Source organism: Chlamydotis macqueenii, chromosome 1 (genome assembly GCF_036417535.1).
Source record: "Chlamydotis macqueenii isolate bChlMac1 chromosome 1, bChlMac1.mat, whole genome shotgun sequence".
NCBI classification, from domain to species: Eukaryota; Metazoa; Chordata; class Aves; order Otidiformes; family Otididae; genus Chlamydotis; species Chlamydotis macqueenii.
In genome coordinates, this window is record NC_141556.1 from 50150320 (window position 1) to 50163990 (window position 13671).

Sequence of the window (13671 nt, forward strand, 5' to 3'; positions counted from 1 at the left end):
GCTTTTTCAGCCCAAATTTCTGTCGTCTGCCAAATATGCCAACTTGGAGAATTTCTCTGGCCTCTCCCTGGCTTTGCTTCTCACCTTGGTGTCTTCGCCCTCTGTTGGGAGGTTGGTTGGCAAAGACTGGCCTGAGCAGGGTGAGGGTCAGGGTCGGGTCAGGCTCAGCCTCAGGCCGGGCAGGAGGAGCCCTCTCCCGCACCGCCCCAGGGGACTTCGACCTCATCTCTGGCCACCCCCCGCCTGCCATTTTTCATGCTGCCCGCTGCCATGGCAGGTCGGTACCGGCTGCTCGTGGAGAACGCCGAGCAGCTGGTGCTGGTCTGCGGCCGGGGCGAGGAGTACCTGGGGCGGGAGGGCGCGGCCAGCCTGGCTGTGCTGCGGGACGCCAGCGTGGTGGTGGGGCGGTGAGTGCGGGTGGCGGCGGGGTGGGCTGGGGACTGGGCTGCCAGGCTGCCTGCGGCCGGTGCTTGCCTCTGGCTGTGTGGAAATGCGCCTTCGTGATTTTGGTTATTTCAGTCCATATCCTGATAACTTCTCTTCTCGTGCTCTGTTAGCACTTCCAGCCTGGTAAAGACAACTTCTAGCCCCGTGTTGATTATAACTGCTACCCTCTTCTGCTCCCACCTTTCTAGGAGAACTGACGTGAACTAACAGCAATCCTATAAATAATTGGTGTAATTAATGAAATCATTTAACATATATAATTACATCTCTTCTTTCCCATTTCTAAATGCTCTACCTGCTGTTTGCTTCTTAAAAATTCAGCCGTGTGGTGCAGAGGTACCTTCAGCGAGGTACCCATGATGACTCCTGGTTACTGGTCCAGTGGCTTGAAAAGAGCTGGAGAAAGACAAAGATGAAAGGGCAGAGGTGCCCTGTGCGCCCCAGGAAGCTCCTCTCATGTAGGTGAGGTGGAGCTCCATGCGTGGCTGGAGGGCATCCCACAGCTGCAGTGTAGGCTTCCCAGTACTATCCTTGAGCTCCACTGGGAGAATGTTGCTCTTGAACCAAAGATCAGCCCCAAAGAGGTTTATCCCTGTGGCTTCCAAGGGCACAAGGGTGTGATTCAGGTACAGGCAGTGAAAGTTGGAGATGACAGTTTGATTTCCCCGAGGAGAAGAGTGCAATGACAGTTTGATTTCCCCGAGAAGAATGCCAGGCAGATAGTTGCTGGTGGAATGCCGTGTATTTGCTGATCCACAAGAGAAAAATGATGTTATCTGGCAGAAATTAGAACAAAAGAGTATTATGCTATCATCTTGAAGGACCTAAGCAGAAGGCAAGGCAAGTGCTACGGCAAACAACTTGAAATATATGGCATTACCCCATCATTTTCTGTGCATCTCTAAGCTTATCAAGACACCTCCTCTGTGCATCTTCAGTCCTGCTGAAGATCCCTGCCTCTGCTTCCAGAGAGTTATTGCTCCAGGAGCTCTGTCAGTCAGCATTTGACTTTTAAACAGGCTTATGCTTCCTTTGTTTGTTGCCTGTTGTTTGCAGAGATGGTTGTATCGAAGCTGTGGGCCAGGCAGATGTTATTCGCAATCAGTTTGCAGGAGCAACATTTGAAAGAATAATTGACTGCACTGGGAAGTGTGTATTACCAGGTAGGTGTATTTTTTCATAATGATATAACGCCAAATGGTGGCAAGTGCTTAAGAGACAAAGTTAAATGTGTATTAAACATCCCTCCATCCTTTTTCCTCTGTATTCAGTACTGGTTTGATACTATCTTATGTCGAGGGGCAGAGTATCATATCTTCCTCATCAGGAGTGCTGCAAGGAGAAAATGTCAGCACTTGAGACGGCTTTTTGGGCTTCATGGTTGAGCTCTGTCTCCTCTTGCTTCGTCTTACCTCTGTTCCTCTGTATCATAGATAACAACAGTAACGTAGCTGGCTCGCCGAGTGGCTTTTCAGATTCATCTATGTTTTCCGTACCATTTCCACTCATCAGCTGTTCAGCTGTGGAGCTCAGCCTCTGTCCTGCCCGCAGCCTGTTGGAGGCAATAGGGCAGCACAGGATTTTGTGTCACATAATCTGCAACTTTACCTAACAAAAAAATAAACCTGGGCAAGTCTATTGCATGTTAAACTTTGTAAGTGCTGTTAGCACATGAGCTGTTAGACCTCTGTTTCGTTTACAGTGGCCTTGGGCATTCAGTAGTGTTGGTTTCACAGCTCACAGAAAAAGCTCCTGCTGGGGTAAGCGGATTATTGCTAGAGTAAGTGTCAGCGTACTAAGCCCAGCCTAAGCGCTTTGCTTTTTTTTAAAGAACACAGACTTAAAGTCTAATGAGCTATTTCAAAGTTTTTAGTTTATCACTTCTCCCACAGTTTGGAAACATCACCAAAACAACATGAGAAACTGAGCAACTGATGCGTTTACCTAGAGATATTTTGCATATGGTCTCAGCCAGTACATCTGAAATATTTGAAAGAAAATTAGTAGCCTTTGAAGAAAATTTTAGATTTTTGGCTGGTTGGATTTTTCTTTTTCTTTAACCAATGGAGGCTTCATAAGGGAGCTTCTGCTGTCCATTTCATTTGCTTGCATGTTCATAAGCTTTTCTCTTACACAGTGAAATAACCTGAGTGTACATGTACTTTGTTTTCTTTAGGCCTGGTAGATGCACATACACACCCAGTGTGGGCTGGTGATAGGGTTCATGAGTTTGCAATGAAGGTAATGGCATAAAATTACACAGCTGGATTTTTCTTCCTCTTTTTTTTTTTTTCTTTTAAATGCATAACTATTTCTACTTTCTAGTGACTACCATCTTTCATTTGTAGAAGAATACATAATTTCTGTCAGATAATCTAACTGAGGGAGGAGGGGTGATTTTTCAATACTGGTAGGCTGAGCAAGGAGTGTAACTGCAGCCTTTGCAGCCAGCCTTGACGTATCTTTGCATCAATTGAAGCAATACAGGAGTGTCGACTGCTATTACCATCTAAATCTTGATTTTTTTTTTTCTTTTTTTTTTTCCACATAAGTGAATTTTTGAGCTAGAGAAAGGTTTTTCCCTTGGGCTCAGGGGGAAGCAAGTCTTCAGGGTAATTCTCTTTATGTTACTTCTTACATAATTTCTCCATTTAAGCAGAGGGGTGAGAGAAGAGGAAGGGGAGGGAGGAGGAATTAAGCGAAATTTTGTCCCCCTTCTTTTTCTCTCTTACTGCAAAGAGACCTCAAAGCACTCTCCAGAATCGCTTGGAAAGAAAGTGCACATTTAATAGCTAATTGTATGAAGAGGGGTTGGTTTTTCTTTTCTTTCTTTCCTCAAGCTGGCAGGTGCATCCTATATGGAGATCCACCAGGCTGGGGGAGGAATACATTTTACAGTGGAACACACTCGGAAGGCCACAGAAGAGGAGCTGTTCAATACTTTCAAATGCCGACTCGAACGCATGCGCAGAGCAGGATCTACGTTGGTTGAATGCAAGAGTGGATATGGCTTAGAGTTAGAAACAGAGCTTAAAATGCTCAGGGTGATCGAAAGCGCCAAGCAATCCATGGATATTGGCATTTCTTCAACGTACTGTGGAGCTCATTCTGTGCCAAAGTAATATGACTTGATTTTTTTTGCGTTTGCTTTGCATTGAAAATTTGCTGTTGTTTTCAGAAAGGTTTCTTCTGCCCAGCTCTCCTAAAATACAACATATTTGAAACAATATCCAGTATTTACAGAAGGTTCTCCTAAATTTTAATTATTTAATAGCTACTAAATGCCAACATAAGCTTAGCACAGAATCCCTGCCTCCAGCTGGTGCTCGCACTGAGTGTAACGTGGATTATAGTTTCCTGTACAGAAGATTCTTCTGCTTGGGTTTGCTGCTACCCTTCAAGCTTAGTCTCTGCGATGAGGTTTTATTTTGACCAGCTAATAAAAAAAAAAAACCTGTATTTAATCCTTATATACCTCTGTAAACAAAGCTTAATTGTGCTTCCATACAGTGAAGAATTGCGTACATCTTGTAGGTATGAGATGAGTAGAAGGTTAAAGTAAATGTGCTTAATCACAACAATTTTGATGGCTAAAGTAGACATACCATAGCAAGCCTTTCTCACTTTGACATTTTTTTTCCCTGTGATGATTACCAGATTTCATTGTATGAAAGAATTAATGAGGAGTTTTAGCTAGGTAGGTGTGTGTGAAACATGTATTTTGATAGACTAAGCGGTAGGCTGCTGCAAAACGAGGCATGTGAGATGGAGGCAGGCCTAGCATCACAGGGATACTGTGGCAATATTTGAGAAATGTTCATTAAAAAAAAAAAAAAAGCATACTCAAAAAAAAAATCTACCTCTTCAACATTCAAGAAAACATGACCTAAAAAAAATTATTTACAATCTAATTGTTGTCTGTTTGGGGCAGGATGGGAAATTATCTTTTGTTAATGTAGCTGTTTGAAAGGAATCCTGTATCATCTTCATTAACTGGAAGATGGTTAAGAATAAAGTAGCTAAAAACTGCTGAAAACCCCAAATAGTTCTTTCAAGAAGTTATCTTAAAATTTGGAGGACTTAGTGGCAAAATAAAACTGTGGTTTTACTCCAAGCTATATGTATTTCTTAGCCCTTCCTTTCCTTTTCCCCTAAAAGCCTTGGGACGATTTTAGTAAATATCCCGATAAATAGTCTTTCCCACCAAAATATTTCAAGCATTTCTATAAACTAATAAAATAAATTCCAGTGTTTTTACAAATATATAAAATCTTACATTTCGGAAAGGCAGGTGTACTGTCTCACTCTTTGCATGGTTCTGTCCCCACTGATGCACAACAAGCGTAACAAAATATAGTTAGTGAGGATATGGTATTTTAAATAGGGAAAACATGTAGTTGGGCATTTGAGGAAATTTCCTAAAGGAAATACTGAATTATCTGTGTTTTCCAGTTTGAGTCTTTTTGAATCCTCTTCTGTTGTCATTCAAATGTTCCTATCTAGAACGTTTTGAATTTTCTTCTCTCTTCAAATTTAGTCTCTGCCTCAGGTTCTTCTTTTGACCAGGAATAATTCTGCAGTTCTTCCCTGATTCAAGGCCTGATGTTCAGAGCCGTGGTCCTCAGCCTTTGGCTGGCTCCTGAACATCTGGACCAGTAAAGTGCTGAGGGAAGCATCCTGCTTTGTTGAGCTCCAGTTTTAAGGTCTGAATTTCCTGTGGCTTCAGTAACAGTGGAGGATTGCAAGGGGAACATGTTGCCCACAGACTTGGGACAGGGAATTGTTCTTTGATATTATTTATGCAAATAAGATGGTGATCTTGTGGGTTCTAGAAGCTGTTAAACAGACATCTTCCAAGTCACTTAAGTTCGTGCCAGTTTTCTTTCATCTTTATATTTCATAAAACTGCCCTCGTAGTTCAGCTATGCATAAATCATACAAGCCAAAGAGTAAGATTGATTTGACTGTTTTTATTTAAATCTTCTTGATTTATGTAGGTCTTAAAATGTAATGCTGTTTTTTGTTGTGGGTACTTAATGGCAACTCTTGACTAGCCATTAGAAGCCTAATAATTTTCTGATTATTTTGGAATGATCATAGTCATGAAGATTTATTACTGCCAATCTGCTAACATTGAATCAATTTAAAATGATTCTATTTAATGTGAAATAAGAAAGCAATGTTATGCTTGTTCACAGAAAATGCTGCTTAGACCTCCACGTTGCCAAGTCTTGCAGTATGTGCATGTCTTGTAAAGCTTCAATATGTGGAGTCTTAAGAGGAGCCTACCTCCAGACTTGCCAGCACTGGTTATTCTTTTTTCTCACCTGGAAATTAGCTTCGGGCAGATATTGAGAACTCGCTACGTCTCTCTGTTCATAATTCTAGGTATACAGTAATTCAGTCTGATTTTCTGCTTCTAGAAGGCACCATTGACACATGATTCAAATTGACCTTGCTCTGCACCAGGGGCTGGATCAGATGAGCTCCAGAGGTCCTTACAAACACAGTTATTGTGTGGGACTATGATACAGAGCATTGGTAACAGGCCGTACTTACTGTGCCAAACGGTGCAGGCTGCTTTAATCTGAGAAAAATAAGGCTGCTCTGTTTATAGTGATCCTTGTTCCCACCCATTGCTTTTAAAATATATTTTGAGCCTTGGAACTTTCAGACTCAGAGTATCTCCAGTTCTTCAGGAAATGAACCTAAAAGGTTCACAGCAGAGGAGCAAAGAAATAACTGCTCTGTCATCCCTCCAGTCATCATTTTGAAACAAATTAATGATTTTGAGGATGTCTGATTCTAATTTCTTTTTTTTTTTTTTTTTAATTGGCAAAGCTTTGCTGGGCCCTTTTCATCTTTAGGAAGATATTTTCAAAGTCATTTCCTGAGCAGAAGTCTCTTGCATTAAAACAATGGCAGTTTTGCATTCTTGGGCATTATGTCCCCCCAAAAGTGAAACCACGACTTACATTTCCCTCTGTTTTGTCTTGGCTCTGGTCCTAATCTTTCAGTCCAAATTCCTCCAAAGGCTGCTGAGTAAAAGAGGGAAAGGCAGAGTGCCCGGCATGATAAAAGCCTGAGCAACCCCAACGACTGTTTCAGTGAGAGGTGAACAAAAGAAGAGCCATAAGCCAGGTTCTGCTCTGCTTTATAACCACACAACCTTGTTTATAAATCTGAGCAGAATTTGGCTTCTTGACTTTGCTGCCACTGTAAAACTCCTAACTCGCCCACACGTGGCACTCCTGTAGTGCCAGTCTGTGCGTGCCTTACAGTGCCTGGAATGAGGATTGAGATGTCACAGACATTTAGCTGCAGTACATCGCTTGTCTTTAGACCTTAAAATTGCAAAATATTAACTCAGCTGCAGATTTGGGGGTTGTTTGCTCTTTCAAAGGCATTTACTGATCTCTCCTGGGTTATCTTTCTGTAATAGGGGGTTTATAAATGGTTCTGGCTTTGACAAATCAAACCTCAGGAGGCCCCTCTGATTTAGAAACAGTTAGCTGTCACTCTGAATTATATAAAAGGAGGAGAGGTCAATTTAAAATAATGATTTGTGCTGCACATCGCTCTTGAGCTTTGATACTTGCATAAAAATATTGCATGAATACCAGTGAAAATATTTAAATAATAATTTGCGTATCTTAAATGTGTTTTAGAATATGGTATAAGTAGGTATGAATATATTAATAGGAAAGTAGAAGAATTTATTTTTTAAATTCTCATGTTTTGGTTAGCATCCAAGAAGGTAACATTATTAAAAATATCTAGTAATACAATCTAATATTTTTTGAATGGAAAGTAGTTGATGTTTGAGCATACATGAATTACAGTAGATTTAATTTTTTTTAATCTGAAGGTTATTTGAGTGATTTGTATTTGCATCATTTTCTAAATAATCTAGTAATTCGATGTGCAATTTGAATGTTTCCCAGACTTCAAGGATGTTATTCTTACGGGTCTGTAACATTTTCTTTTCATTAGAGGGAAAACTGCTGCTGAAGCCACAGATGACATTATCAATAACCATCTCCCTAAACTGAAAGAACTCAAACTGAGTGGTGAAATACATGTTAACAATATAGATGTGTTCTGTGAGAAGGGAGTCTTTGATCTGGAGTCTACTAGAAGAATTCTTCAAGCTGGAAAAGATATAGGGTTGCAGATTAACTTCCATGGTGATGAGCTCCATCCGATGAAATCTGCTGAGGTACGTCTTCTTAGCATTCACTTAAGCCATTTTTGCCCTTGCTTTGCTTTTGTGGGAGCTGAATCTTTGAAAGAATTGCAGTTTTCAAAACCAAGGTTTTCTTTTTTAAGACTTTATAAAATAGACCATTCATAGACATGTGTTTCTATCAGACGATAGAAAGTGCAGTCCTTGTGCAGCTTTGGAGTTAAGGACATGGGAGGAAGCCTTGACCTCTGGGACAAACATATGCTGACTAATGAAAGGTTGACTTTGCTTATCCTCCACATGGGATACAGATGGGGAAAGTGGATATCCGTGAACCCAGGAATGACAAAAACATGGTTTCTGTGCAACTTGAGCCATCTTTTTTTTTTCTTAAATGTCCTGTTAGCAGCAACAAGTCAAATGTGCAGTGAACACACTCACAAGGATGGGTTAGTCAAGAATAGGCTTCCAAATATCTGGATAAAGAAAGTAACTCTGAGACCATGTTTCACCCTCATTTAAACATTGCTTCCTTCCTGTGGGGTCTGCTCAAGTTATTCTCTGCTGTATTAAAAAAAAAAATGCAAAACAAACCAAAAACTCTATTGAGCATAAAGCCTTTTTGGTGCTTGACCATTGAGGGCAGCAGTTGCACTACTCTTTCTGCAAAGTGTCAGTTTTGTCAACTCTTTTCTGCTGGATACTTCGTGAACAGGACTTGATAATGGTTTTATCTGTAGCTATTCCTTAGTGCACTTTCAAAAAAGAACTTTCGCTCAGTGGGTGGTTAATACCTTTTTGTGATTAACTTTTCCTGCAGTAAACTAGCAAATATTTTGTCTCTGTATTTCATTTGTTCTTTCAAGCATTCTTTATGATTTTTCCTTTAGTCAATTTTACATTAATAGTGAATTGTCTCCTTCAGTCATTTGAAAACAACATTCCTTTACTGAATTAATTGAGAACAATGAGTAAATTTCTTGAAAATTTGCTTAGCTTGGAGCTGAACTAGGAGCCCGGGCTATCAGCCACCTGGAAGAAGTTAGTGATGAAGGTATCACTGCAATGGCAAGAGCTAAGTGTGCTGCTGTCCTTTTACCAACAACTGCCTACATGCTCAGGTAAGGCTGCTAGATTGGAGGAAAATTTTTGTAACAGCAAAACCATATTTGTGGTTTTAGGATCTTTCAATATAAAAGTGTAAGCTTGTGTCTGTGCCTTAAGGGTCAGGCTGGATCAGTGAAGACAATCACAAACAGAAAGAGCTGAATGAGCCTCCCCATATCTTGTTCCTGGTGGAGATCCTAAAAAATGAGGCAATAGCCTAGTTCTGAGAAGCTTTGCTGTAGATTTGGAGTGCTTCAGTCAACACTGGAATTTACCCATATGACAGGCTAAGGTGATAATCAGGCATTCATTTAAGAAGAAAACTGGACTGTTTTTTTTTTTTAATCCATTTAGACTTTGAAAACTGAATTGGCTTCCTTTCAGGTAAGTTATATCTGCAATATATGTATTTGCTCTCCTGCAGAAGATTTTGCTGGGAAGTGAACCTTCTGGTTATCTAAAGAGCTGAAAGACCGTGGGTAGCATTTTAAAAATCTCATCTGATTTTACTCACGCAACACTGACTAGAATCGCCTTGAGAACACTATTTTCCATGTGCAGATGTTCCAGATAAGCATAGATGGATCACCTGCTTACCCCTAATGCCAAAAATAAACCAACTAGATGATGAGGACCATGACCCAATAACACCTCCTGTGATGACAAGATCCCTGCGCTGATTTCGGTTTATTTTCACCAGCCCACTTTCCAAGGCATTGAGGCTTGTGCAATTGCCACCTGTGCTGACTTCTAGGTTCGTCCTTGTTTCTGTTTGTGGTTAGCTGTCTGTGTCCTGCACCAGTGCTTTTGAACCCACTGGCTGATTGCAACTACGTGCACCACAAGAATACAGGTCTCAGGAAGGACATGTGGCCCTACAAATTGATCCCCGGCAGGGAAGTAAAGGACACAACAGAGGTGCAGCGACCCGTGGAAAAGGCTGCGGCTGTAACTCACGCATTACTCCAGAGACTTCATGTGGTGGAAAGTTTATAACCTCAGGATGAGTCTAAGATGGAGATAATAACAAGCCATAGGAAATGAGGCCTTGTTTGTCCTGGTCTGTCTGGTGCACTATTTATTGAACATGGGCCTCGCAGTCTATGCACTCTAAAAATGAAGAAGTATAACAGATAACTTATTAAAAGAATGTTACGGGCTGAAAGCTGTACAATGTACGAGAAGTTGCTATGAGGTGATGTGGTACATCCTTTGCTGCCCTCCCTCAGCTCCTGCAGCACATAGTGAGGGCTCAGATCTCAAGAGGTCCTGCCCCTATACTGTCCCCTGGTTTTAAGAAAACCAGTAGTGGCCAGGACTTCACCTGTTGGCCAGGACTGGGCCAAAGAGTGCAGCTGGAGAGCTGCTTAATGGTAAGCACGCTGTCCTTTTAGCCTTTGCTAACTGTTGCTTGCAGTACTCCTAAGGAGCCTTTGAAGCTGTAAGGACTAGAAAATTACCTTTTTGATAAATGAAAATTTTCACCTTGTAAATCCTTAAGTGCTTGAGGTCAGGATAAATACCAGAATTTCAGTGGCCTGGAGCCTGATGCTTGATACTGGCTGGTGCCACACGCTGTTACTGCAAAAGCAGTGGATCACACTTCCCATTTCTGCTGTCCATAGGGTGACAGGTAGGGAGCCAAGAGGAGAATTTGCGCTTTGTCTCCAAAAGGGTTATTGTAACTGAATGCATGAATGTAGCCAAACCAGGTGATGACGTTTGCTCTTGTAAATCATCATGCAATAAGTGAGCTGTACTAACAAGTGTTTTTTTCCCACTAGACTGAAGCAACCTCAAGCTAGAAAAATGTTAGAAGAAGGAGTTATAGTTGCTCTTGGCAGTGACTTTAATCCTAATGCATACTGTTTTTCAATGGTAAGCTATTCCTAATACTTATGACACCACAAAATTGTGAAATCTCTTACCAGTACAACTTGTATACAGAACTTGTGCACTGAAACAGACTTTGTATCTACAGGGAGCTCTATGCCCAGCTTATGCTTATTTATGTGGGTTGGTACTTTTTGCCAGAAATTCTTGGAACCAGCTATTCTTCATATGCACTGAGAGGCTTCTAGAAAAGGCTCTCAAAGTTCCTGATTTTTAGAGTTGGCAAGATTTACATTATGCAGGATGACTCCTTCTGTTTCACAAGGAGGGATGGAAGGGCTTAGGGATTTGCGGCATGAACAGCTTTATTTGTGTTACTGGTAACTCCACTTTGCCACTTAACTTGCCTGCTAGCCCATGGTGATGCATCTGGCCTGCGTGAACATGAAGATGTCAATGAATGAAGCACTGGCAGCTGCCACCATTAATGCGGCTTATGCTCTGGGAAAATCGGATATGCATGGCTCCATAGAGTCTGGCAAGCAGGGGGATCTTGTTATCATAAATTCATCAAGGTTTGTTCTTTCATTGTTGTTTGAAATGTAATTTAGCAAAAGGGACTTTGTTTTTCACCATGTTGTGGGCAGAGGAGAGGTTAGTGAATTCCTCATGCTTTAGAGATTATTTTTGTCTGAGAAAAAGGGACACTGCTAGCATTTCAGACCCACTTTCATTCTTCTTAATCCAGTGGAAAATATAGCCTAAAACTTTTGGGGCTGATATTACAAGTAAGCTATGCCTAATTACAAATTATTTAAAGATGATACCTCTTTATTTTGTGGAAGGAATTATCTACTGATTTGTACATTAACTCACTGTGTTCATCCAACAACAGATCGACATGTAAAGATGCAATAGTGTTTTCTGATGGTTCAAGCAAATCTTTTATAATTGCCAGGTATACTAAGCACGTGACCTGCTTTTATGCAAGTCTGGATTTTCTTAACCATCTTGTTTTTTTTTTTTTTTTTAGGTGGGAGCACTTGATTTACCAGTTTGGGGGACATGAAGCTTTGATCGACTATGTTATAGTTAAAGGAAAAGTCGTCTATCAAAATGAGAGGTGTGGGACAATAAGCAGTTACTGAGAGAAGATAGTAATTTAAGAAGCTACTAATCAAATTAGCATGGAATATTTCAAACAAACAGACAAATCAGATTTGTATTTACTGGTAAATTACTTGCCTGCTCACCTTACCAGCCCTCTTATTCAAATAAACTTTACCAGGCATTACTCATCAGGTGCATCTTCATGTCTGTTGTCCTTCTCTCCACCGCATGAAAATAACTTCTAATTGTATCCATTTGAAATAAGAGAGTTTCCAAAAATGGTTTCCTATACAATTTTAATCTATAAAATTATTATATTTGATAATAACTCCAACAAACCACTGATGAATGAAGAAGTTTTAATCCAGGTAAGATTTACTGGGAAGTTAAGTAACTTGTAATGGAGGGCCAGGGGCTCAGGCACGTGGATTTGGAATGGCCCTTGGTGGTGCTGGGAGGCTACAGCATCTCAGGTCTGCTTGGTCTCAAACTGAGACAATACCAGGAACCACAGTTGTGGTAGGAAGCACAGTATCTTACCTCTCTGAAATACCAAGTCTCCTGGTTTCTGCAGATTTGAAACTCAGTGGGAGCCAGCAGCTGGGAGCCCAGCAGGGTGCTGCTTATCAGCTGATATGCAACATCTTGCCTTGCTAAGGATCTCACAGCGCCTTCAGTGCTATAGAGGCACAAGAAAAAGGAGGAGAGGGAAAGGCAGTCAGGTACACCACTCACTGGGCTGCTGGAAGTTGGAGTACATGGTAAGTTAGAGGTTGAATCAGGCCTACTGTCAGAAATTAGTGATGCCAAAACCTTACAGTTTCCTTCTAGAGGCAGTTAGCCCAGTGAGGTCTCGTGAGTACAGCCAACCTCTCAAAATTTCAGGTACCTTGAAATTTAAAAGAAGATCACATGCAGTATCATACAGGTGTTCCAAAAAAGACCTGTTTTCATTTATTCTAGACTGAATCTGCAGTAACACAAGACATAGTTGTTTATGGAAGTTTGAATGTGCTTCTGATGACAAATTGAGTATGAATTTAATGACTCCTATTCAGAGCAATGTCAAACCTTAAGATCCCATTTTTTTTAAAAAAAAAAATCTCTCTTTTTCTTTCAACTACTACTTTTTTTTTTTTTTTTTTTCTTCTGGGGCTTGTACCATCATTTGGAGATGTGGTATATAGTGAAAAGGACAATACAGCTCTAGAGTTCAAGCTGCTGCAGTGTTTAAGCAGAGAGTCTCTGAATGCACACTGACTGAAGATTTTCTTCAACTTTTCAAATGGATAGTGGCCACAGAAACAGAAGGGCTTAACTTTCTTAAGATGAAGTAATAAAACTACACTTGACAGGCATGAAGAACTTAGCATCAAAAATAATTAAAAGGGGCAACATAACCTGTGGGACAGAGAAGAGCTCTTTAGCAAACTAGACCCCTGAGGCAGGTCTCATGCTGATTAAGATACATTTGAAAGCCATCACCAGCATGTATGAGCTTTATTATGACCTTCTCATCTCCCTGAGCCTTGGGCTCATCTGTTAACAGCCAAAATATGTAAGCCACTCCATAGAGTATCTTTGTTCATGCTTTATTTGAGCCAGGCTAGCCAACTAAATCAGTTTTTAAAACAATTTAATGGCATTCCTGCCACTAGATGCATTTTCCTGCAAGCAGATGTTGCACCAGGGGTGGGTGTGAACATTTGTTTTTATAGAGCTATGTAATGGCATGGTCCATTCTGCCCAGGACAGCCTTCATAAATAACATTTATTCAGGCAGTTGGGGAAAGCTGTCAGGGTACAAGCATAGGCATTCTGAAATGCAGTGTGCAGGGGTGCTGTGCCCCTCGGCTTAGCGTAGGTCCAGTGCGAAGCTGAGGCCATCATGCTGTGGTGGGTGCTGGCCGTGCCTTGGTCCCAAGCAGCCAAAAGCAGAGGTCAGCAGGAAGCAATGCCCAGCGCCTTGTCTCTGAAGTGCCTAAGGC

The 13671-nt window shown here is 41.1% G+C and overlaps 1 protein-coding gene across 1 annotated transcript; it reads left to right on the forward strand.

The window, feature by feature from the left end:
* Nucleotides 1-266: 266 nt before the first annotated feature.
* AMDHD1 (amidohydrolase domain containing 1) lies at nt 267-11874 on the forward strand. The gene is made up of 9 exons (XM_086740071.1): nt 267-407; nt 1504-1610; nt 2624-2688; nt 3288-3565; nt 7441-7666; nt 8630-8754; nt 10525-10618; nt 10988-11148; nt 11607-11874. The coding sequence occupies exons 1-9, from the start codon at nt 271-273 to the stop codon at nt 11719-11721; spliced, it is 1308 nt and encodes a 435-aa protein (XP_086596197.1). The 5' UTR covers nt 267-270; the 3' UTR covers nt 11722-11874.
* The last annotated feature ends 1797 nt before the right edge of the window (nt 11875-13671 follow it).

What these genes read in the sequence shown, in the direction of transcription:
- AMDHD1 (XM_086740071.1), top strand. Translation starts at nt 271, where the DNA reads ATGGCAGGTCGGTACCGGCTGCTCGTGGAGAACGCCGAGCAGCTGGTG. An exon ending in GGAGCTCATTCTGTGCCAAA is followed by an intron (nt 3,566 to 7,440) that starts GTAATATGACTT and finishes TCTTTTCATTAG; the next exon opens with AGGGAAAACTGCTGCTGAAG. An exon ending in ACAACTGCCTACATGCTCAG is followed by an intron (nt 8,755 to 10,524) that starts GTAAGGCTGCTA and finishes TTTTCCCACTAG; the next exon opens with ACTGAAGCAACCTCAAGCTA.